The following is a 26,432-nucleotide window of genomic DNA, read 5'->3' as shown; positions in this document are numbered from 1 at the left end:
CAGAACTCTGCCAAGGTGTATAGAGTCATTTCATTTTGTGGTGTAATTTTTTTCATACATGTACAGTAGGTGTGTTTTTTACAATAAATTACTATGTCATTAATAATTGGATTATTGTAAATATTAGTATGGGGGACATCGGATTGCTGCATGCCATGTAAGGGCTTTAATGACACTCTATGGCCTTGATTTAATTATTTAGTACATATTTGAGTCAGAGCCATGGTGTTATTGGGGCTTTTGCATGGTATGCAGTGGTCTGATGTCCCCTATAGGTAGGCTACTTGAGTTTATGATCTCTGAGTTACTTTAGTTTATATACACCGTCATGACTGTTCATCCTGTCTGTGCTCGTACTAGGCAGCCCATATCCATTGCCTTAATTGCCTCATCAAACTCGGATGGTGAAACAAGTTTGCTTGTCACACAATAAATCACACTCGTTTTACTTATGAGGGCATGTATGTTATCCTTCACATTCACTCAGTCTTTGAACTGAACTCTTTGAAGAAGTCGGGATTGCTTGTCGGAGAGAAATAGCTTGGTTCGATGTGTTGGATCCGTTCACCTGTTGCGTTGAAGCACCCTTTACAGACTGGCTTTGATGTGTCCACGGGCTTGCCCTCGCTGTCAGTAGCTGGGTTTCCATCCAAAGGTATCGCAACTTTTAATCGAATTTTCAGAATGTCGGCAAAAGAAAATGCAGTAGCCTATTATGCACGTAATTTTCCACCCACCCCATGATTAAAACATGGCCAGATGCCAGTCAAACCCCCAAAGAGGGAAATTAACCTCATTCTCTGAATAAATGTGAGGTAAAGAGATGGAGAGAGCGCACTGCCGTCTGCCTCTGTGGAGCTGCTAACATTACACATGCATGCCGTTGTCTCGCTATGAAAAACATCACATAGCCTATTAATTTATTGGTTATTGATTATACAGAGGTATGTAAAATGTATTACCAGATGCCACTCTTCAATTCGGTATAATATAATCCACGGAGAGATGAGAGATGTGTGAAGATTCAAATTGATGGGATGAAAAATTAATCGCGATGCTTTTTTTTTTTTTTTCTTTTACAAAGAAAAGGAAATTCATTGCATTCATTGCTAAGTTTGTGTTTCGTACCTACCGCAGAAATAAAAAGGGTTTCTTTCATTTGATCAAGTATAGATAAGAAACAAATACATTCGTTTTTGTCGAAGAAATAATTAAGTCATAATTTGTCTGCAATCTCATTTTGTAAAAAAAAAAGTTCGAAAATCGTATTGTGAACTCAGTATCGTAAATCCTATCATCCTCCATGTATCGACTCCTCTAGCCAGCAAACACCTGAGGCATGAGGGGTGGTGGGAGCCGGTCGTTCTCCACGTTGTCAGCATCGATGGCAGAAGCTGTGGGAGGCCGGATCTCCAGGGGGTATTTCTCCAGGATGTCCTTGACCTCCCGCTGCACGTTCTCCTGCCAAGATAGGAGGTCTTTGTGCAGGCTCTGAGCAGCCTCCGTCAGCTTCTCCTGCCGGCTGCTGAGGCCTGTAGGGGTGGGACAATGCACAATATTATCGTCTATCGTGATAATAAACACTCAAGATAATTGTATTGTGGAGAATTTCCATTAATCGTATAATCGTGAAAATCGTCACATGAAAAAGAATATCATCCCGAGTCACAAGTGACTTGAAAAAGCTATCTATCTTAGTTCACTAACAAGTCACAGTCCTATTGATTTTCTTTTATTTTGAATTGCCATTTGCCACAAGGGGGAGCGTGCATCTTTCCAATCAATCGTTGTCAACATGGCTGAAGCCAGCTAGGCTTGCCCGCTGTATCCTCCAGCTAACAAATTAAATCAGATGTATGGAAATATTCTGGGTTCAAAAATAAGGAACGACAGAAAGACAAGGTTCCCACCTGCAGGACCTGCCAGAGGACGGTGTCTGCTCTGGCCAACACCTCCATTTGTTTCTCAACAACATGTAAGGTCAAGTGATTCACATCTGTTTTGGTGCCATATTAAAAGGAGAATTCCGTTTTTTTACAACATGGACCATTTTTCCAGCTTTATTTATACTTTAGAACTCACCCTGAAAAGGAATTTTTGAAATGGATCCACTACAACCCTATAACGCGCCGAGCATCGGCCTGGAACAGAGGAAATAGGGCCATGTGTAATGCTTGGAACAGAGGAAATAGGGCCATGTGTAATGCCTGGAACAGAGGAAATAGGGTCATGTGTAATGCGTGCATTGACATCCTGCACTCCATCCAGCTCATATCCTTATTGATACTGTCTGGTAGGTTCCACATCCGGGGACTGCGTAACCAGGTCCCGCGAGTCTCACATCAGTGACAGTTGAGTTGAGAGTTCAGCTGCCATGACACTAAACACCGTAGGATGGTTGATATTTATCTGATTTCGAGAATATGGACGATGCATTTGAATTCGATGGCCGCCCATATTTATTTGAGTCGGACTAACGTCATATGGATTACAAACTGAGGAGCGGATTACAAACTGAGGAGCGGGGGCAACGGGAGCTTCTACAGTATCTCTACCAATGTGATGGACAGCAGACAGAGACAGGGTGAACACGCTGACTGCAGTGTTCATTTTCTCATTGTCCCTATGAGATAATAAGGATTTGAGCCGCTGCATGGCAGAAAATAAGCGATTTGCAGGATGTAAATGCACGTATTAAAATTCCTTTTATTTTAATAGATAAATAAAGCTGGCAATAAGGTCCAGGTTGTCAAAAAAAACCTGAATTCTCCTTTAAGAGTTTTAAGCATATTTTGATGATTATTAATATCGTTAATCGCGATTATTTTGGACAGGATAATCGTGACATGAAATTTTCATATGGTCCCACCCTACCTGCCAGCAGCTCCAGGTTGTGATGGAGTTCAGCCAGGAGAGGGTTGGTGGCGTTGGGGCCAGTCTGGGGCCAGTCGCCCTCTGCCTGGTGTTGTGGGGGCGAGGCTTGGCCCAGCATGTAGCGCTCAAACTCCTCTGGGGAGAGGTTGAGAGACTGGGCATCCAGCTTCTCAATGAAGGCCACGGCACAGCACTACGTCAACACACAGCAGACAGGCCAACTGAGACAATCTGGAGCTGAGATCTGACAGCAAGCCTTCAACATCAACTTCAATCACACTGAGGGAGGGTTGGGTCTTGTTTGGATGTTAACGATTCTGATTCCGATTCTGCTTATCGATTCCGGTTATTAACGAGTCTCAATTCCGATTCTTTGAGGGGTGGGGTCAAAACAGGTCAGGTCACATGCTTATTTCACAGAAAGAAAGAAAGAACATTACAAAAGTCATATTCAGTAATTCATATTATCATAACATTGTCGTTTATTATGAACTTTTGTCAAAATCAACAGTTTATAATTTTTTTGATAAAATCTTAAATTAACACTTTATGTAGCACTCCGTCTCCGCCATTTGATATGTTCGGGTGGGAACTCGGATTTCAAGGATGTTGTGCACGCAATTGTTTTTAGGAATCAATGAGAATGAGCAGAATCAAAATAAAAATGTTGATACTTTTTCAATTCCTTTAGAGTTTCGATGCCCAACCCTACACAGAGTCCAGACTACCTAAGTGAGGGCCTTGTATTGACTACATAGTATATATATATTCCCCAGCCTTAACACATTCACTGCCAGCCGTTTTTTCAATACTGTAGCGGTATTTCTTACTGTAGCTTCTGCCAAGGTTTTTTTTTTAGGATTCTGGCTCATCTTTCAAGAGCCGAGGATTCTTTTCTGCTAAGATTTTGTGAACACAAAATATCTCAAAAGAACTAATAGAATGTGTGCTTTCTCTGTCTAAAAGAGTTAGTTTGTAGAGTTAGTAGTTATGTAGGCATTAGCAGTTGCATACAGCATGGTTTCAGCATCTGAAAATTTAAGCTGAGATAAATGGCTTTTTGTGAAATTCGATAGAACAGTCACTTTAACCATTTATTTTTGGCGTAAGACGTCAGACATCTAAACAATAGTTTTGAACAGTAATTTCCTCCATAGCAGCAGGAAACCCCCCTCTCCTTCAAACTCCTCCCTCCGTGTGTGTTCTCCTCCCTCCGTGGCTGCAGCGGTACAAGCGAGGCTCTGCCTGTCTGTGCTGCCTGGCTGCTGGCGGCTGCTCTTTGGGCGAGTCTGCATGGGGCTCGTTCGTTTCGGTTGTGAGCTCAGCTGGAATGAAGCTGCGTGCGATTGTGGGCTTTCTGCCGGTGTTTCAAAGTGTGTTGCACCCATAATCTATTATGCAAATTTGCAATCCCCCACCGCCAGCTCCCAGCGCGAAAGCGAAAGCGTTTTCGCCAATCCATTTTACAGTATGAGAATGGTTTCCTCGCGCGTTCCCCTGCAGTTTTGGCTCAGCTTTTTCTAGTCTGGAGAGCACTGTCGCCACTTAGTGGGTCGGTGGAATGGGTTGTACACGTTCGGTGGCTCCCATATTTATATAGGAGATGTAAAAGGGTTAGATCAACATCCCAACGTCAAAAAAAAAAAAAAAAAATTTGGACGAGTTGACTCGCCATTGGCAGTCAACCGTTGGTTTCTGCTTGACGAGTTGACTCGCCAATGGCAGTGAACGTGTTAATAAGAATACACTACATTTTTGATACATTGTCCCCTTGATCAGTTTAGCCTGGTGTACATGCATACACTTCATTCAAAAGCACTGTATGCTAAAGTTTGAAGCTAAGCTATGTTCACATTAGCAGGAAAATCTCTGATTTCTTATGCAAAAATAACTGGGATGTGGAGGCTAAATTACATCACATCCGTTTTGTTAGCGTTCCATTTGCAGAAAACTGGAGCTGGGAAGTTGCGAGTCAGCTCTTGGTCAGATCCAGTCGCTAGCCAGGCTAGCCATTGTTAGCAATAACAGTTGATAACAAGGCATTTTGCGGCATTTTGCACATACAAACACTGCACCATGTCCACACAGATAGAAGTTAGGCAGTGCTGTGTGTACAGCTGATTTAATGAGACACAAACAAGACAGAAGTGTTAACACGTTCACTGCCATTGACGTATTAACACTTTGAGTGCCACGGCCCTTGGGCAAAAGGTTGCTTGCTGTGCCACATAGGCCGCAATGCATTTTAAAACAGTCATATAATTTCTTTAATAATTACTATGTAAACACTGAACACGCACAAATAACGATGAGACTCTCTTCTATCACCTGCAAAAAAAAGTTTATTGATCCCATTTTCCGTTCTTTAGTTATGAGCCGGAGAAGATAGCTTGATTGAACCAAAAACAGCCCTTGTTTTCTACGAGCTGAGATAATGAGCCTTTTGTGAAATTAAACATTTCAAGCACATCACTGACTCTGAAGCTAATTTTCTGATGTCTGGGTCTGTCTGGGTGAAGTGTATGCTGCTCTGCGTGCTCTGCGTGCCCCCCCCCCCCTCAACTGCACACGCCTCCTCCTGGGTGTGTCTTATGTGTCTGGTGGCTCTCTGCTGCTGCACACACAGTGAATGGTGCGACATCCAGCTTTTTGGTTCCGCGTGTGTTTGTCACGGGCCACAATGCTTCCAGTTGAGAATAATAAGACTGATTATGCGAATGTGCTGTCGCAGGTTGCTGTTGCTATCGGACACGGAGGTGCTCAGTTGTGACAGCGGATGCAGCTGCTGCGGGCACAGGCACTGGCGTTTGGCTTCATGCATGTCGATGCATACGGACGGATGCGATGCGATTTCCTTTTTCCCCAGCGACTTCTTCTGTGTGTTTGGCTACACTTTCTCTTATCAGGAGAGTGCTGTCGCCACCTAATGGGGTTTGTAAAATAGGTTATAGACCTCCAATAGCTACAATATTGTAAGAGGCGATGTAAGAAGCTTAGATCGACACCCCCCCGTCAAAAAAACAATTTGGAGTTACTGACGCCATTTGGCATCGCTGGCAGCCTACGGTAAATTTGTAATGACGCCATATGGCGTCGCTGGCACTCAATGTGTTAATACGTCAAAAATAATCCAACGGTTGACTGCCAATGACGTATTAAGAAGTCACGCGGGAGAAGAAAGCAGCTGTGCATCATACCAGAGGAATACAGTGGATTTCAAGTGTCATGCTCCAAACGATAATGTTAGTGAAGGCGCATTTCGGAGGGCGGATATTTCAATCAGCTACTTAGGCATGCTTCCAAAATCTGCATTGCAATTCCGTCACATATAGGACATACAGAACAGGTGCCATAGTGGTACCGGGTTTCGGTACCCAACCCTAGACACATGACATGAATGTGGCCTATGCTGTTCACACAAGAAAATAATGTCTGAGTCAGTCTAGCTAATACTGGATTGGAGCTGCCTGTCTGAACACAGTCATACTGTATGCTGAAGTGTTAACAGGGAGCACCAGAGCCCATGATGTACTTTAGACACATGGATGATTTGAGTGTCTATCATCACTTAAAGGGGAAATTGACCAACAGGAAAACCTCCCAAAAATGTTGCATATTCATTTGACACCACTCCATGCCTAAACTTAATTCGGTAACACTGTACAATAAGGTTACACTATTGGTCATGAATTAAGCGTTACTTAATGCTTAAGAAGCATTAACTAACATAACCGGTTTTAAATAAAATAGTTACAACATCAGATGCGCGTAACTCCTACGAAAATGCCTTAAAATGCATGATTTTTTTTTTATGAAGACATCTCCCGACATATATACTACCGTTTAAATTTGGTGCAATTTGGAGGCAATTTAAAAAAAAAAAAATTCTTGTTCTACTAAATCTTTTTATGTCGAAGCCTTCTTCTTTGATATCAGCCAAATGCCTGCGGGGTGGGCGTGGAAACGAAGGCCACGCGAGCCCAGTGCATTGTGGGAAATGTAGGATTTCGGGTTCCCTCCACCACCCCCCCCCCCACACACAGAGTGGATTTCGGTTGATATCTCTGGCAGTGAACCTCCAATTTCAAAAATTTCAATGGATTCGAAAACCTTAGGGGCGTGAGATTTAATATATATTCATATTCCCCACGGTAAAGCCGTCCTTTAATTAACAGTTAACTAATGTGTATAGTAATCATTTACTAATGGTGTTAATGTTAAGTAAGGTATTCATTTATACATTATTTAATGGTTTAAGGTTAGTCAATGGTTAGCATTAGTTAATGGTTAGGGTTAGCTGATGCTTATTAACCAGTAAAGGAGAATGTCACCGAAAAACTGCTGAACTATTTTGCACATGATCTCACACATATCCAAAAACTTTAAACAGTTTTGCAGGCATTCATTTACTTTGAGAGTTATTGAGAGTTGAGTTGCACAAATGACATCACTGGTCCACAACTTTACTCAAATCAACTCTCAATAACTGTCAAACTAAATGAATGTCTGCAAAACTGTTTCCAGTTTTTGGATATGTGTGAGATCATGTGTAAAATAAATCAGCAATCTTTTTCGGTGGAGTTCTCCTTTAACTAACCGTTAATTGGTGACCCTTATTGTGAAGCGTTACCCCTAATTTTAATCTTAATCCTAAACCCAAATTCTGATCTTAACCTAGCCCCTTGAAGAAGTAAGGACTGACCAAAATCTTCTCACTCTGAGAGTCTATGGGCCATATTTTACACCCAGTGCAAGAGCAAGCGTTCTCTTTACTACTTTCTAGCACTCAAAATCTCCCTTTTTTCCTTTTAATTGGCACTGGGTCGCTGAAACACGTCCTTTGATGTACTGACTGACCCAGGACTAATGAAAAGAAAACAAGGGAGGATTTTGAGTGCTAGAAATTAACAAAGATAACGCTTGCCCTGGCCCTGGGCATAAGATATGAAAGTCTAAGCTCAAATAGTTAGAAAAGATAGAAATACAAGAAGAGACAGAGTAACAGACCAGATTGGTGAAGTAGTAGCCGTCCTCTCCCGTCATCAGTCTGCTGGGGTTACAGAAGCGGGTGATGTACTGGATGTTGGACTGAAGCCGGGGAGGGTTTGCCTTCAGCACTATGTAAATGAGTGCAGGGAGGAAGTCGTCTGCCGAGGCCGGCTCCTTCTTGGTGATCTTAATGGCGCTGAAGATGTGTTTGCTGCAGCGTGTGATGCATGCCAGCTTGTCCCGAGGAACCCTTTTAGAGTCCATCTCAATGACATCTGGGTTGGTCAGGGAGACATACAGGTCAGAGGCTGGACACACTCCCTTAGCCCTAATTACTTAAATATATCATCAGAGTCCAGCAAAACATGTGCATTTGTGACAAAATTATAAGGTTGAGTGAGTCCACACGAAATAGGCCAGAAATAATTCAGATTGGTGTACATTTGGGGCTCTATTCTCCCACAGGCCATCGGCGCTATTACGGGCCTTAACCGCAAAAAAACGTGCCTTGCGCCTGTTTCGGCAAGATAGCAATAGGCTTTAGGCTGCCAAATGCGCTTTAGGCCGAATGGGCGTGGAGCAGTCCCAAAGTGGGCGTGTCGGCGCTAAATACCAGCCTAGTTATATCTTGGGAGCTGGCCTACATTTAGCGCTTTGCGCTTTTGAAAAGCAGGCCTATTCTTTGCCTTCACTGCTTCTTCTCTGTCACCCTTCTCTCTCTCTCTCTCTGAGTTCCCAGCATGCATTGTGTTTCTTCATTTCGCTACTAAATAGCCACCAAATGAGCCAAAATAGATATAAAAGGTAGTTCTAAATTAATGTGTAATGGTAACACAGCCTGCCATTGTCAACATTTCAATATTGGACCAAATAAAACCTCGAAATGAAAACACCACCCTATGTGAAACATATATGTCCTCCTGGGCATATATATACCCCTTGTCGAGTTAACGTGATTTAGAGAAGTAACAGCGGAACGCGCTTCGGAACGCGCTTCTAATGGCATCTGCTATACTGTGATGTTCCTCCAATAACTTGGCCCTATTTCACATTTAGTTTTACAATAAAAACACATTTATGCAATGACTTGACATAATGTAGGGTATATTTATGTGCATCATCCTTCCTGCAGCAGGCGAGAGAAAATGATATCTTTCTGGACAAACTTTCACCAATCTAATAGGCTATATTTTTCTAGCTGATGCATAGAACATTATTTTCACTTTGATCTTGCTATAGTGTAGCGTATTTACATGCGTGCAGTATTGAAACTGCAGTTAGATTGGTTTGAGAAGCATAATAATATGGAATAATAGCCTATAATGCAGACAGACAGGCTGGATGAAGGGAGGGGGGGGGGGGGGGCAGAGCGTTTGGCTTTCATCTGGTTTTGCGGGATCACTGGAATTGGAGCTAAAAAGGCAAGCGTGCGATTCGTTTATTGCACTTATCCAATGAGCATGACGGTGCATAATTTTACGCCTAAAAGGCGTGGTTGTAATGCTTTGGGCTGCATCTAGCGCCAGCACGACGATATCAAGTGCGCCTTTCCACGCCCACTGCTTTGATCTGCGCCTGCCGCTCGGCCTAGAAACTGCGCCGATGCAACGATAGGGGCCTTGGTGTAAAAGCTGTTATATTCTTTGCTTTATGCCATTACCAATTGCTCTTTCTGAAAATCTGCTTAACTGACCATGACTACACTACCACTGTTTAAACTGACATTTTGGAGGCTAGTAATGACATAAAGTCAAGTCAAGTTTATTTGTATAGCTCTAATTCACAAGCATGTCTCAGAGGGCTTTATAGAGAATATGTCTAGTTATAGTGGGGCGGCATAGCTCAATATATGAGACCAATCGTTCATTTTGTGATAAAAGCACCAAATTTTGCAGATGTGTTCAGAGATATATTCTAAACAAAACTGGATATTGGGGCATCGCAAATTTGCCCCCTGGTGGCCGTGGCAGACATTTTTCAAAATGGCCACCATCGATTTGTCAGACATAATATAGATCCTAGTAAGCCTGAGAACCAAATAAAAATAGTAATTCAAAAATATATGGATTTTTACAAAGTAATTGGTCATTTCATTATATTATGTGTGCACATTATAGGCCTATTAGTGTGGCTATTGTTCATTTTGTGATAAAAGTGCCAAATCTATGCTTAATATATGTAGAAGACATCTGGATATTGGGGCATTGCAGATTGGCATTTCTATAACCATTTTCCAAAATGGCCACCAGCCGTAGCTCAACATATGAGACCAATCATTCATTTTGTGATACAAGCACCACATTTTGCAGATATGTTCATAGATATATTCTGAACAAAACTAAAAATTAGTTTATTTGATTGGTATGCCTGCCTATCATATTTTCATAGGCTATTTATATCCTAAAGCTATATATATATTAAATATATATTTAATATATTTTTGGCCAAAATGCAGGGCTCTACACTGAAACACTGATCGACTGAATTATGGCCCAGCCCTAGGGCATACAGATGTTATTAATTTCAGCTGCAGCACCACCGCCACACCACCGCTCGCTGGGGCAGCAGCGGGACCCCGGAACCGGCAGCAGAGCAGCCAAAGCAAATGAGCAACAGCTACAGACATTCTGAATACTCTAACCTCAACCGGAACTAACTAGCAAACAAGGAAAATGGCTGTTTGTATTTTGGTGCCTTTACTTACGGTAAATATGAATAATTTGTGGATTTAATTTGGACTAATAAGGCATTTCTTCATGGTGAGTTGAGAGAAGCAGGTAGGGTGGGAGACGGAGGGGAGCTGACATTCAAACAGAGCTCAGCAGCAACATTCACATTCTATGGTCTGTCTTCGGTCTGGAAGCCCAGCCCAGGCACCAACGCTGCCATTTTAATGTACTTTCAATGGGACTGGGACAAGCTTCCTACATGGAGGGAATGATGTCAGCTGAGTTGTCAGTTAAACAATATCAGGAAACGCCAAGATACAAGGTTTTTGCTGTACTTTGACAATGTCCAACTTTCCAAGATTAACCCATATGATCTGACCTGTTATTGCTTTGACCACATTGTCGGATACCTCAGGGATTTCCTCATCCATGGACACAAACAGCATCTCGATGGTCACCCAGTGTAAGGCCCTGGAACACAGACGAGACAACCAGGGTTATATTCATATACAGTAGGCCTACAGCTTGTCTGGGTGTACTGTACATAACAGGTCAGCAACACACAAAAACACGCTTTCTTCAACATTTCAGTATAAGGCCGTGTGTCGACAGTCAGGAAGCGTTTTCTTCAGGTCAGAGGGCTTGGGAAATCATGTCCAGAGTGCTTCCAACGCGCACAGACACACAGGGCTCTATCTTCCCCCTGGCCTTAAATTTGCGTTTCTGGCTTGGCCTAGCGCTATTAGTGGACGTGGTCAGGCGCTAACCATTTAACGATGCCTTTTTAAGCGTAGAATTATTCACAACTGTGGCCATTGGCGATCTGCAGTAAACCAATCACATTCTTCCCTTTCAAGCTCCGATTCCAGCGATCCAGTCCAGTCAGAAAAGCCCGTCCAAAGCGCTCTGAGCTCCCCCCCTCCCTCTTTCATCCCTGTCTGTCTCCATATGCTCCTCAAACAAATCTCACTGCAGTTTAAATACAGCAAGCATGTAAATACGCTACACTATAGCAAGAGCAAAGTGAGAACAATGTTCTAAACGCATCGGCTAGAAAAATGTAGCCTATCCCTGGATGTCATGATGAGATTAGATTGGTGAAAGTTTGGACAGAATCATTGCATCGTTTTCTCTCGCTGCCTTTTTCTCCCCCACTGCACGGCAGACAGGTATGAGGTAGGATGATGCAACAGTATAACAACTTTTTTTTCATCTGTCATTGTACCTGCCTAGTGCCTACATATAAATTAGTGGACTAGCTTTCCCCCAAAATAGTGATGGTTCTGTCATTCTGTGGTGTAGCCTACATTTCAGATCTGATGCTTGCAGTGCACTACCACTAACACATTACCACCTGAAATAAAAACATTGACAGAACTCACCGTATTTAACACACAAGCAAAACAATGGCTGAAACTGAAACAAGCCTGTGAACATTGACTTTTAGTATTGTACTATTTTAGTTTTCTGTCCTTATTTGTTTTGTGTTTTTGCTTTTTGTTTTTGTCTTTATTTTGTTCTGTTTTATATGGTTCGTTTTTAACATTTTGGTACTGTTTTAATTTTTCTCTCGAACTTTTGTTTTAATAGTAAAGGCCTAACAGGGACAGGGGTTGCAAATTAGCCTTGGCTAGAAACCTGTATGCATGACATCTCTTTTGTAGGTCATATGAAATAATGTTCTATGCATTTGTCCCTGCTCAATAAACGAAAAAAAACAAAAACAAAACTATAGGGGCAGAAATTGACGCGCAAGAGAGAGGGAGTGAGAGAGAGGGGGGAGAGAAAGTGAGATAGCGGTAGAAAGAGGGATTGAATGGGTGCATCCCTGGGGCCGACACACTGAATAAGGCCTGGTTTTGAAAAGCGCTAACCGCAAAATTAATGCCAGTTGGGAAGATCGCTTTAGGCTGGTATTTAAGGACGAAACGCCCATTCTGGCCTATTCTGGCACTGCGCCACGCCTCTTCAGCGTAAAGCGCATTTTGGGCGTAAAAACATGACGCTATCTTCCCGAGTCACGGATAGGCAGGCGCAAAGCGTGTTTTTTTGCGTTTAACGCCAGTTTAGCGCCTATGGCCAGGGGGAGATTAGAGCACACAGTGCTCATTTGTTGCTGTCTGAAAAAGTGACATTGAGAAGCAGCGTGCCTCTCCAAAAGGTGAACTTTTCTCTGCTTGAGGCACCCAGAGCGCTCTGCCCAAAAACACTAGGCGTCAAGAGCGCTTAAACGCCAGCAATGGGTTGCACCAGCTGTGCGTACGTTGAAACGTAACCTAGTTTGAGCGTAAAGTCTCACTAAGTCAGAGTTTACGTACTACCAAAAATATTTGGGTTGCACCAAGTGAAATAATTACAACGTAGGCATAAGTTAGAACTTAAATTTTACACCTACGTCTTACATTACATTACGACATTTGGCAGACGCTTTTATCCAAAGCGACTTACAATAACACATTCTTGTCAGCAATAGAGCAATCAACTATGCAACACAGTCTATGACAACTACAACATCTGAAGGAATAGTGGTAAAGTTAAGTTAGTTTTTTTTTTTTCAATATATATATAAAGAGAGAGAAAGAAGTTAGTTCAAGAAGGGCCCAGATGGAGCATGAAAAGGTCTTACTAGGTCTTACTAGGTGTAAAGTCCTCCGTAAAGTAGGTAATTGGCACAGCTGGCAATATTGGCACCATGGCGCAGCATTGTTTTGCGTCGGTAACGTGTTCTCCATGATAAATTACACCCTTTGATATTTATGACTCGCTGTCACAGAGTGATATGTAAATTGACATGTATTGTCGGACGCCCCCTTGTGTAGTTATAATATGTTAATATTACGTCTTTGCATCAGAGGGAAAGCAGGAAGTGGGAGTGGCTTAGAGTTGATAATCATTGAGTTCAGGTGGGCGAGAAATCTTGAATCTTGAATCTTGAGCTCTCTCTGTTACCTCGCTGCCATTTTGCTGCTAGTTTGATCAGGAGCATGTAGTGCTCCTGTAGGTCCCATTTCTCCAGTTTTCCTCTCTGTTCTCAGGTGTCTGTGAGTGTGTGTGTGTGTCAAACTATCCTTTTAACCTTAGCGTCCCTAATCTACTGAGCGGGAGCTGCCGACGGCCAGCTCCACACCATCGCTTGGGTCGGCCATAAACAGACCTGACTGTTGAGATGTCATCGCACATGCAGAGGAGGTAGGCCGCTCCCATCATTTTGAGACTTTTGGCTTGATCTATCTGAGCAAAGACGTATGGTGTTAATGTGACAAGTGTGATTTGACACGAGCTGATTATCTTTTGGGGACCAGACGCTTTGTCACACTCACGCTTTAGTTTTCCACTGCATACAAATGAAAATAACAGCAACAATTTAGCGAGGCAGGATGGTCGTAAATTAGCCTACAATGCTGATGAAGAGCTCACAGATAAACGTTAACAGTAGCCTATTATGAACCGTACGTGTTATTGTAAGTCGCTTTGGATAAAAGCGTCTGCCAAATGACGTAATTTAATGTAGGCTAATGTAAACGAACGTTACTCAATAACGTTCTCATTTGGTTAGTGTTGATGAAATATGAAAGCACTTGCGGTGGGCAACATGTCCCGACTGTTTTCATTCCACTTAATTAAACAACGGTAAATAAACACCGTTTCCATCATGCTTTTCTCTGATTGGTCACAGATACTGTACACGTCATTTTCTGCGACACTATTTTGGCTAGTGTGAGGTTTAAGGACTACTAGTTAAGATGTACCTTACGTCTCCGTAGTGCAACTAAACAAAGACACAACTTTAGTGTCAAACTAACTAGTTTGAACATAGCAGTTAGTGTGGACTTTACATCCTAACTTAAGAGCGAACTTGCGTTCAGCTGGTGCTGCAGATGCGGTGCTGGGAAGAGCAGCGCTCCTAGCGCATCCTTACCATTGAGAATGAATTGCAGAAATGTGCTGGCAGCTCAATTAAATGCTTCTTGTCAACACGGCCCCTAACAAAACTTATTGAAAAATCGAAATGTCACTGCTTCTTTCTTCTTCTTTTTTTTTTACCAATGCACAAAAGTTCCATACAGTGGAATCGAAATATGATAGTTGTATTTAGTGGTAGAGCAACAGAATGTGCAGTCTAGGCTACCATTCTTACCATTTATTTAATTAAAAATATATCCACAGAGGCAACAAACACCCACACACACACACACACAAACAAACAATAGTTTAAAGGAACACTCTGCCCATTTTCAACCAGCTTTGTATCATTAGAACATCAGTAGTACTGTATATCAGAAAACTGTAAGCTGTTTTGAAGTCTGTCATTTAATTTGACAGTTATTGAGTGTTAAAGTGTGGACCAGTGACATCACTGGTCCACACTAACTCAAATGAATAACTCATTAACTCAAATCAACTCTCAATAACTGTCAAACTACCGTAAATTCCGCACTATAAGCCGCACCGGACTATAAGCCGCAGCAGCAAAATTGACTGTTTTTTTACATATATAAGCCGCACCGGACTATAAGCCGCGGGTGTTTTAATGTTTTTTTTTATTTTTTTTTATTGTGTTTTAATGTTTAACACATTGAGTGCCAGCCGTTTTTTCAATGCTGTAGGTAAGTTGTGCCAGGTTTTTTTTTGAGGATTCTGGCTCATTTTACAAGAGCCGAGGATTCTTTTCTGTTAAGACTTCGTGAACACCAATCATCTAAAAAGAACTAATAGAATGTGTGCTTTCTCTGTCTAAAAGAGTTAGTTTGTAGAGTTAGTAGTTATGTAGATATTAGCCGTTGAGTACAGCATGGTTTCAGAGATTTTCAGATAGTTTTGAGATAAATGGATTTTTAGAACCACCTCACGTGCCTGTGATTATGGGTGCCCTTGGGCAAGTCTGTATACTGTTTTGTGTGTGTGTGTGTGTGTGTGTCTGTGTGTGTGTGTCTGTGTGTGTGTGTGTGTGTGTGTCTCCAAACTCCTCCCTCCGTAGGTGTGGCTTTGCAGTGTTTTGTCACAGGCGAGTTTCTGTTGCCTCACAGATCCCCAAAAAATAGAAGGGAATCGCAGGAGCGGGGAAGAGGAGAGGAGAGGCGAGGGGGGGGGGTTAGACACGGGAGAGAAATTCCTTCGCGATCCCCTTCTTCCAATCTTGAGGCAGCCTACTCCGCTCTGCTGCTGCTGCTGCTGCTGCTGCTGCTCCTCTGGGCTGGTGGTGCTGGCGGCTCTCGGGCGAGTCTGGAAACGGGCTCGTTCGTTTCTTGAGGTGTCGGCTGAGAGCTTTGAAGAAGCTTTTGCGATTCTGGTCTTATTTATGCGCAAAGGTACTCGAGTGTGTGTGTGTGTGCGCGCGCGCGCGTGCGCGCGCGCGCGCGTGTGTGTGTGTGTGTGTGTGTGTGTGTGTGTGTGTGTGTGTGTGTGTGAAATCGAAAGAGTTTTCGCCCAGCTATTTCCTTGAAAATTAGAATGGCTTTCTCCCGCGGACTGGCTTTCTCTCTGTCTGGAGAGAACTGTCGCCACTTAGTGGTCGGTAAAATAGATTATACACATTCTCTTCCTCCAATATTGATATAGAAGACGTAAAAGGGGTTGATTGATGTCCCACCGTCAAAAAAAAAAAATGTTTATGTAAGACGAGATATCTCGTCTTTGGCACTCAACGGTTGGATTATGTAAGACGAGATATCTCGTCCATGGCACTCAACGTGTTAATTACCATATGTAAGGGTTCGTGCACAGAGGGGATTGTCGGGAAAGAGATGGCTGTTTGAGGAAGCTCCCATTTATTAACATTTCAACAAAACAACATAACACAACACCACCTGTGTTTTTTTTTTACAGTGCACACAGTGTCCGCGGTGTGGTGAAAAGAGGGCAAGAGAGGAAATTAAAACAGAAGTGGATTTATAGTTAGAAAGAGTGCTAAAGAAGAGAGAATTCATTTTTTTTTTCTTTTTTTTTTCTGAAAAAATCCATAGATAAGCCGCAGGGGCCAAAAAAGGCCAAAAAACGGGGAAAAAGCCGCGGCTTATAGTCCGGAATTTACGGTAGATGAATGATGAATAGTTTGACAGTTATTGAGAGTTGATTTGAGTTAATGAGTTATTAATTTGAGTTAGTGTGGACCAGTGATGTCACTGGTCCACACTTTAACACGCAATAACTGTCAAATTAAATGACAGACTTCAAAACCATTTACAGTTTTCTGATATACTACTGATGTTCTAATGATACAAAGCTGGTTGAAAATGGGCAGAGTGTTCCTTTAAGAATTTTTCAAATTCATTAAATACTGCTGCAGCACAGATACATATCACCTACACAGCCACTGTCATACTCCTGTTAGATATGGCTACATTTATTTATTTATTTATTTATTTATTTATTTATTTATTTATTTATTTCAGGGACAGTGCAACATTAATGAACATTTTCATGTAAATGTGCCGGATTATAGCCTTAGCTAATTTCCATCCGCAGTCCCTCGACAGGTGAGGTACAGAAAAGTTTAAAAGAAGAAATAAGAAAATTAGTGCATACGTAGGGCATTTATACACATACAGCAATGTAAATGACACATACATACACATAGGGTAAACACAAACAACACAACACAAATGAAACAAAAACAGGGAACATTAGGGATATTAACCAAGGTGGACACAGGACTTTCAAGGACATACAAAAACAACACATAAAACAAAAAGGTTTAAATGTGATCGCAGGTTTGATTTGATCTGAGCCATGACTTTAACAGCCCCTTAAAGGTGTGAAAGCTGCTACTCTCTCTGACTGACATTGGTAGGCTATTCCATAGTTTGCTGCCCCCATAGGACAAAACATTTTGTCCGATAGAGGACCGTCTCAGAGGTAGTTCACAGTCGCCTCTCGACGAGCTTCGCGTGATGTTCTGGGTAGCTCTCCGTTTGATAAAGCATTCTAAAGGAGGTGGTGCTAGCCCATGAAGAACCTTATAAATCATACAAGCAATTTTAAATTTTCTATAATTGTCGAAGCTGAGGAGCTTATACTTTAGAAGTATATTGCAATGGTGGTAAGATATAGGTTTCTTATCCAAAATTTTCAGGGCCTTTTTATATAGAGACTCGATGGACTTCAAGGTGGTTGCTCCTGAGAAGGACCAGCTCGTGAGGCAGTAGTCTATATGTGCAAAAATCATTGAGTGAAGAAAGGTTAGAGCCGCACTGTCAGTCAGAGATGCTCTAATCTGCCTAAAATTGCAGAGATTGAATTTTAGAGTGTTCGATACCCTTTTAATATGACTCTTGAAAGAGAGTGTGGAGTCCAAAGTGAGCCCTAGATACTTAAACTCATCCACAGTTTCTATCTCCACCCCTCCCACAAGGATGTTAACACGTTAATTGCCAAGAACGAGTTGAGTCGTCAAACACAATCCAGCTGTTCACTGCCAGCGACGAGTAGAGTCGTCAAAAAAATGATTTTTTTTTTTTTGACCGTGGGATGTGCATCTAACCCTTTTACGTCTCCTATACAATTATTGGAGGTATTGAATGTGTATAATCTATTTTACCGACCCACTAAGTGTTGACAGTGCTCCCCCAGACGAGCGAAATCAAAGAAAAAACTGCCGCGGGAGCAAGCCATTCAAGGAAATGGCGAGGCGATTTTACAGTAATCCATTCCAGACTTGTCTTGCTCGAGAGCGGCCGCGCAGGCAGCGGCACACAGAGAGCGGAGAGCGATTTGCAAAATAGATTATAGGTGAAACACACTTTGAAACACCTCAGAAAGGCCAGAATCAACATCTGCCCATCGCCCACGCATTCCCCGGCCCATCTTGACTCGCACAAGGAGCGTCCGCACGCAGGCAAGCAGGCACGCAGGCAGGCAGGCAGGCAGCAGCAACGCGCTTCTGACACGCCCGCTGTAGAGCCAGGAGGAAGGAGGAGAAGACACACGGAGGGAGGAGTTTGAATGAGAGGGGTGTTTCCTGTTGTTATGGAGGAAATTACTGTTCAAAACTATTGTTTAGAATGTCTGACGGTCTTACTGATGCCAAAAATGAATGGTTAAAGTGACTGTTCTATCGAAATCACAAAAAGCCATTTATCTCTGAATAAATTTCCAGACGCTGAAACCATGCTGTACTCAACGGCTAATATCTACATAACTACTAACTCTACAAACTAACTCTTTTAGACAGAGAAAGCACACATTCTATTAGTACTTTTCTGAACTTTGTGTTCACAAAGTCCAACCAGAAAATTATGCTCGGCTCTTGTAAAATGAGCCAGAATCCTCAAAAAAAGGCCTGGCAGAAGCTACCTACAGTAAAAAAAAAACGGCTGGCAGTCAATGTGTTAAGATGTGGGTTTAAGATGGGTTTTTTCGAGAAAACCATAGCCACTGTTTTTTTGGTGTTTAATGCAAGATAAGATTTTTCGAGCCAGACCTGAATTTGAGTCATGGCTACAGAGAGGGTGTTAGAGGCTTCTTCCATAGTTTTGGATGGAGTGAAGATTACTGCGTCATCTGCGTACATTAAGGTGTTCATACTAGGTCATACATCTGGTAAATCATTAATATAAAGTGAAAATAATATAGGTGCAAAAATGGAACCCTGAGGCAGTCCTGTAGTACATTCTATATAGGGAGATTTAACACCCTTTACCATTACACACTGTTTTCTATCTGAGAGATAGGATTTCATCCACAAGATGGCTGTCGTGGAGAAGTTAAAGTGGGAAAGTTTAGCTAGAAGGGCTTCATGGTTGACAGTATCGAATGCTCTTCTGAGGTCTAGAAATACACAAGACACAAATTTATATTTGTCTAAAAAGCACTTTGTCTTTTCCAAAAAAAGTAAGGTGGCAGACTCTGTTGAGTGATGAGAGCGAAAACCAAATTGCATAGGATGCAGGGGCTTGTGACTATTATTTAAATGATAATAATATCACCTACACAGCCACTGTCATACTCCTGTTAGATATGGATACATAATATCAGCTACACAGCCACTGTCATACTCCTGTTAGATATGGATACATAATATCACCTACACAGCCACTGTCATACTCCTGTTAGATATGGATACATAATATCACCTACACAGCCACTGTCATACTCCTGTTAGATATGGATACATAATATCACCTACACAGCCACTGTCATACTCCTGTTAGATATGGATACATAATATCACCTTCACAGCCACTGTCATACTCCTGTTAGATGTGGATACATAATATCACCTACACATCCACTGTCATACTCCTGTTAGATATGTAAGGGTTAATGCATGACGAGGTGTCCATTATCACTTTTTAAGGGACGACGTGGAGGCGTGAACCGTCCGAGGCGAAGCCCGCGAAGTCCCGGGCTATTTCCACTAGTCTTTACAGGGAGCTCATTTCCTCATTCGGGGTGAGTTTCACCAACTCTCGTCAAGTCAGTACACATGCCAGCCGGCAGGAAAGTCTCGCGGGACTTGACGAGAGTTGGTGAAACTCACCCCGAATGAGGAAATGAGCTCCATGTAAAGACTAGTGGAAATAGCCCGGGGGTGAATAGCAGTCTGATGTTCCTTTAGGGCTCATATAATGACGATATGGGTAGAACACGGGAAGAAAACTGTCTATTTACATGGAGGAACAGCACGCTGCCATGTGGCCCCGACGGAGCGCATTCAAGGACTGGCTTGGAGTACTATTTAGATCACAAGAACGCCTAAGACGCTCCAAATCGCTGCGGAGAACACTGGGTGAGTCGTCAGATAATAATTAATGTGAGGAGAGGGCTCCAGGTTAAAAAAAAACAAAATTCTCCTTTAACCCTTACATAATATCACCTACACCGCCACTGTCATACTGCTGTTAAATATGGATACATAATATTACCTACACAACGACTGCCATACTGCTGTTAGATATGGATACATATCACCTACACAGCCACTGCCATACTGCTGTTAGATATGGGGCAGATGCGAGCATAAATAGGGGGAGTTATAGGGAGAACATGTGACCAAAAAAAATACTCAAAGAGACTTGAGCAAGTACATTTGCTTTCTCGAATAAAGAGCCAAAGTCACACCCACTTCTGGTTTAGGCATAAGCACCAAGAGATATTTGCGCTTTGAAAGTCATAAAAGTTGTCCTCATTTGTGAAGATTATCTTGCTGAACGCAAATTTCACTGTTAACCACAGACCTTATTTCATGCATTTAACCGAAATTCCCATACAAAAATCCAATTGCTAACGTTCAGGTCTTCCGGACTCATTCCTGTGGTACTCTATTTCCAATCCAAAGCAGATAGAAAACAGCTTGGAGGCTTGTGTGCAGGCAGTGGATCTACCTGATCCTGGCCTGAGTGGCCAGGTCCTTCTTCTCGTCATCTGTGGTCTCTGGGCAGAACACGCTCTTGTACAGACGAGTCATGATGTACTTCTCCACCTGGTCCATCACCTGCTCCACACACTCTGAGGAGCCTGGGGAACAGGACAGGTGGCTTCACTTCACATTATGGAAAAGAAACATGGTGGAAAAACTTGTGGGCAGAAATGGGAGTGGCCTCTTATGGATAGATGCAACTTGGCCCAATCAAGGAATTTGACCCTAACCCCCTAACCCTAACACAAGCATCTTTGAGTAATTAGAAAAGCGCTATATAAGTCATATGTAGTATTATTATTATTATTATTATTAATTTTGTTCTACAGTCACTGTCATTCTACAGTCATTGACAGTCACTTTTAAAATTAAATTCTTGGTTTTGTTGAGCCCTCCTCACTCCAAGCATCTTGTCTCTAGGTTTGTGTGTCTGTTTGACAACCGCACCACGGCCTCTACTGAGAGAATTAGAGAAGCGTGGCAGGGGGAACTTGGTATTGATTTAGCCAACGTTATATGGGAAAGGAGTCTGTCTGTGGTACAACTCTGCTCAATTAATAGCAGACACCAGCTGATCCAATTTAAAGTCACTCACCATCTTCACTATTCCAGGCATAAATTACACTGGATCTTCCCTTCTGTCTCACCACTGTGTGACAGGTGTCAGAGGGCACTATGGCCCATGCCTTCTGGTTCTGCCCTTCACTGACAGGATTCTGGGCCAAAATATTTGACTGGTACTCCAAGGCCTACAAAATAACCCTTCAGCCGGAGGCAGAACTCGCCATCCTCTCTGAACTTCCCTACAGCTGTGCAACAGTCTCTAGCACAGGGGACAACTCAAAAAAACTAATTCTGAAGGAATGGAAGTCCTTCTCTTCACCTTCTTTCCAACTGTGGTTGACGGACATGACCTCTGTTATACGGATAGAGAGACTTAGGTTCCTGAGGATAAATTCATTAAAAAAGTTTTCAACCATTTGGGACCCATTTCTAGCCTACCTCAACGAGGTTAGGGGTGACGGGTGACTCGCCTGGCTGGTTTCTCATGGACCCCCTGCATGGGATCCTAGGCACAATATCACCCACAAGCACATATGCGGCTGGTAGTCACGCTGTAATGTGGGATGCCAAAGATATGTTTTTTTTCACTTTTCATTGTTTTCCCTGTCTCTGAGCGTGTTCGTTTCATCTGCATTGGTCTGAAAATTAGAAAATAAAATATTGGAAAAAATAAATTCTTGAATTTAACATTCTAAATGTTGCTTTAACACCACCTATAGGCAAAATGGATTTTGCTTTTAATATAGTACATACCTGCACATGTATATGAAGGTGGGTTATGAAAGGACAATGCGTTTTTGTGAAATAGACCCAACCCACGACATTTGACCAAACTTTGGAAGTCAATTATATGAAAACAGTGTGGATGATCAAAAAATACTGGACTTTTGTGCAGGACAGTGTATCGTGGTTTGGTGAAGATTAGACCATTTGTAGGAGTAGTGGGGGGAAAAAACCTTTTTGGACAAAATTCAAAATGGCGGAAAATCCGGTAGATGGAAATGGGCGGGGCCTCTACAGGAAAGTGGAATTTTGATTGTGGCCCATACGGTTCAGAAGTTATAGGCCAAAATGTTATGCTATGTTATGTAAATGTTATAGCGCCACCATTTGGTTGAGATGGGGATCTGTCCTTACCCATAGGAACCCACCTGCCTTAATGTGGTTGCTCTGAGACTTTACATTGGGATATTAAATTGTGATGGACGAACGAACCGAGACCAATGCACAGTCTCCCCCCTTGGTCTATGACCAGTGGGAGACAATACTGGCACAAAGTTGGCAAAAGCTGGTTTCCGAATAATTAAAAGAATTGAGTGTTCACCCCAGAATGGTATTCTGGCCAGGGAAGAAAAACATCAGGAAACAACTAGACCATTATGAAACACTAAAACTCCCCATTGAAAGCCAGACTAAGGACATTCTTTAAGGCTTATGGTCATGGGGGCCATGGTTTCTTCATCTGGAATTTGTTCGTCACACATCAAAAATGTGTTTGTGACAAATAGTTTCAAACACAGGAATGGCAACACAATAGGTCCTACTGTAGCTCAAGCTTCAATCAGAACCTTCTCTGAACCAACCTTTGAAGTGGATCATCAGGCGATCAGACAGGTTCTGGTAGAAATCCTGAACACACTCTGACAACTCGTCAGCACTCAGGTCCTGTAAAGACAACATGTTAGCGGTGGGAAACACCAGAGGGCACACGATACGATATTATCATGATACTTAAGTCACGATACAAAATTGAGATTTTAAACATTTTGCGATAGGCTGAGTATTGCAATAACATACATATAGCTTTTTTCAGCCGCAAATTATGTCCACAAAGAAAAACTCATATAGGTAGGACATAAGGGTGGGGATTACAAAAGACCCAACGATACAATATCATGATACTTAAGTCACAATATGATATTATTATGATTTTAAGATCGATAATTGGCGTCCATGTATCGATACAATATTGCCACGCAAAATATCACAATACATGCTGTATCAACCCCCCCCCCCGCCCCCACCCCGTAAAAATGTCACAAGGCCATGAATAGTATTTTGGTCAATTGATGGCAATGGCAAAACCCCTAGTGACTGCATACTGTATGCAAGTGTTCACTTTTCAAAGGCTACAGTCATTGGTACATATCACATTCTCAAGATAAATATGGCAGAGTATTTCTCTCAGAGTATTGCCAGAGTATTTCTTGCTTTCTGTGTAGGTCACACCTTCTTGCAAGACATGCTCTCGATGAAGGCCCGACACTGCTTATGGATCTCCCGGCCGGGCTTCTGGAGGTTCTTCAAGAAGTCCACAAAGTCCCTCGACACTCTGTCCGTCTCCGGACTGGACTGCCGGCTAATGGATGGGCTGGGTGTCCTGCCGTCTTGGCTTTCTGGTGAGGGGGAAAGACATTTGGCAAGAGCATTACAGTACGGAGTAGCACGGAGTGCTAGCTAAATCTGTGCCCCGGACCTGAAAGACCTTGTCTTCGCCCAGAGAGATTCGAGAAAGAGTAAGAGTCTGCTACCCATGAAATCTCTTGCTGTGCGAGCGACCCCGCTAGCAACGGGCTATGCTTAGCAACCCCGCCTAGCATACAGGCTACAAACACGATTTCACTCATGTCAGACGAGCTTGTGTCACAGCTTGTCTCCTCTTCCTCACAGACGTTATATAACCATCAGCATGAGTGCACTTTATTTTTGTTTTTGCCTGTTTTTCTGCCTGCCTCAAACGGAGAACTCTCTGATTACAGAGCTTCAGACGTCGGCCTATCTGGCCCGGGCGGCTAGCTTGAGCCAGAGCTAGCTGACTAGCCAATGCTGGTTTGCCCACTGGCTGGCTTACTAGCGGCTAACGCTATTCCCACCACCCTCCGAATGTTATTCCTTCAACTCAGCGGGGGCTTGCTCTCAGCCAGTGCTGGTCGACTAAATATCCTGCTTGCATGCGCACCACACCTATCTCCTGCTGCAGTGTGGCTCGTCTCCATAGCCTAGATCTGCAGAAGGAGCCTATAGCTCTGATCTGAGAGTTATTTTCTGCCTCGGCCTCCTACACCAGCCACCTCCTGTGCCCAGATTACCTGCTGCTACAGTTTTCTACACTCTACAACCTGGGCCCCCAGCTGGCTCTACCTATAGCCTCCAGCCTGCTCCACCTGGGCTGCCAGCCCTACTGGGCCACCAGTTTCACCTGGGCATCCAGCTCCACCTGGGCCTCCAACACTGCTGGGCCTGCAGTCTGCTCAACCCGAGTCTCCAGCCTGCTCAATCTGGGCCTCCTCCACCAGCCACCACCTAGGCCTTGACAACCAACCACAGCCTGGTACCCTCTACAGCAGGGGTGGGCAATTATTTTTCACGGGGGGCCACATGAGAAACCCAGATTGTCGCCGGGGGCCGAACAAATATTGTCATGCCGTAACCCAGGAACTTTGATGATAGAGAGGACCACAAAAAAATTTCCTCGCCACCAGAGGGCCAGCTTTTGCTGAGGGTTGGGGTCCGAATGGCACCGGTGTGAAAAAATTTGGGCCATTTGTAGTCTGGTTTAGAGGAATAACTCATTTTAAATTAACAGTTGTGATGTCATTATTCAGTCTTAAACACCAATATTTGATCCTTTTCTCACTCACTTCTATGTCACCACTTGCTCTCCCTGCAAGGCTTGAAGTTAACTTTTTTGACCACCTGCCAATATGGCTGCTAGATTTTAAAGTTACCAGCTAATTAGAATTTCCACTAGCCAAAATGTTTTTCTTGAAATAAACCAGAATATGAGTGGGTTAATTTAAGCATAAGTATCAGTAAGTGGCCCGGGATTCTCAAAGCCTGTGTTGAGGGTCACACAAGAACAAAAATGAAGTCTTGAAGCTAAATAAATCCAAAACCAACAAGTTAATTATTTACATTTTTACTTCAATGTAGAACAGTCATTTCTTACACATGAGATTACTTTTAGCCTTTTATCCATAAAGATTATTGAAAGATATTCCATATACTCCAGACTGAAATGTTATAACAGAAGTGGAGTATTGGCCAGAATGATATGAACATTTTGACACTTATTCAGTGGGTATCTTGCATGTTGCGTTCAGGTGCACTGTAAAAAATAAAAAAAAATTGCAATTCCAGCACGGGCCACACAGGAGGCGCTCGCGGGCCGCATGTGGCCCGCGGGCCGCCAGTTGCCCAGGTCTGCTCTACAGCCTGGGTCCCCATTTTGGCTCTACCTGGCCTCCAGCCTGCTCCACCTGGGCCTCCAGCTCCACTGGGGCACCAGTTTCACCTGGGCTGCCAGCTCCAACCGGGCCCCCAGCACCACTGAGTCTCCAGCCTGCTCCACCAGGGCCTCCAGGTCATCGCCGCGCCTCCACCTGGCAGATAAGGATGAACCCTTTCTCTTCTTTTCTCCCTCGCTGCCTGGTCTAATCCCCCCCCCCCCCTCTGTATTAACTATGGCTGCATCCTTCCTGTTTTTGACTGTTTTAGCATCTCACTTGTCTCTATGGTCAGCCCAAGCACTCTCAATGGAACACTATGAGCTCACTGGTCTTCCCAACCAAGGAACAAACCTGGTATATTCTCAACCCCATACAGACACTGTCTCCCTCTTTACAACATGTATTTTTGGCCTGAACTCCAACCTGAACTCTCTCCGCCTGTCTCTATTATCATGCTACATTCTGAAGCTTCTCATTGCATTGCATTGTGTTACCATCTGAAAAAGTAAAACATGTTGTGAAAAAGAAAGATCCTACCACGCCCACGATTCTCTGCCGCTCACTGATCGTTTTACTGCTTATTATCTCTGGTCATGTACATGTTCACCCTGGCCCTTCTGCCAATGATGTGCTCCCTAACTCGGTTTTGAATACTGGTCTAAATGCAAGTAATCTCTCATACGATGATTTCTGTGCCCGTAAAAACCTAGGCTTTTTGCACATTAACGTCAGAAGCCTTTTACCTAAAAT

General features: G+C 43.0%; 1 protein-coding gene across 1 annotated transcript in view; it reads right to left on the bottom strand.

The window, feature by feature from the left end:
* Positions 1-1,317: 1,317 nt before the first annotated feature.
* The window catches only part of rabgef1 (RAB guanine nucleotide exchange factor (GEF) 1), a gene marked incomplete at both ends in the record, with an annotated part of 55,925 nt that continues 30,810 nt past the window's right edge, over positions 1,318-26,432 (bottom strand). Inside the window, 7 exons of the mRNA XM_083638861.1 lie at positions 1,318-1,532; positions 2,875-3,067; positions 7,882-8,138; positions 10,912-11,003; positions 20,855-20,987; positions 23,037-23,118; positions 23,683-23,849. Of these exons, the coding sequence (XP_083494987.1) occupies positions 1,318-1,532; positions 2,875-3,067; positions 7,882-8,138; positions 10,912-11,003; positions 20,855-20,987; positions 23,037-23,118; positions 23,683-23,849 (1,139 nt within the window). The remainder of the gene's footprint in view (positions 1,533-2,874; positions 3,068-7,881; positions 8,139-10,911; positions 11,004-20,854; positions 20,988-23,036; positions 23,119-23,682; positions 23,850-26,432) is intronic.

The sequence above is a fragment of the Poromitra crassiceps genome (assembly GCF_964638095.1).
Source record: "Poromitra crassiceps genome assembly, chromosome: 1".
In the NCBI taxonomy this organism is placed as follows: domain Eukaryota; kingdom Metazoa; phylum Chordata; class Actinopteri; order Beryciformes; family Melamphaidae; genus Poromitra; species Poromitra crassiceps.
The sequence above is the reverse complement of the archived record's forward strand: the minus strand, read 5'-3'. Positions and strand labels throughout refer to the sequence as shown.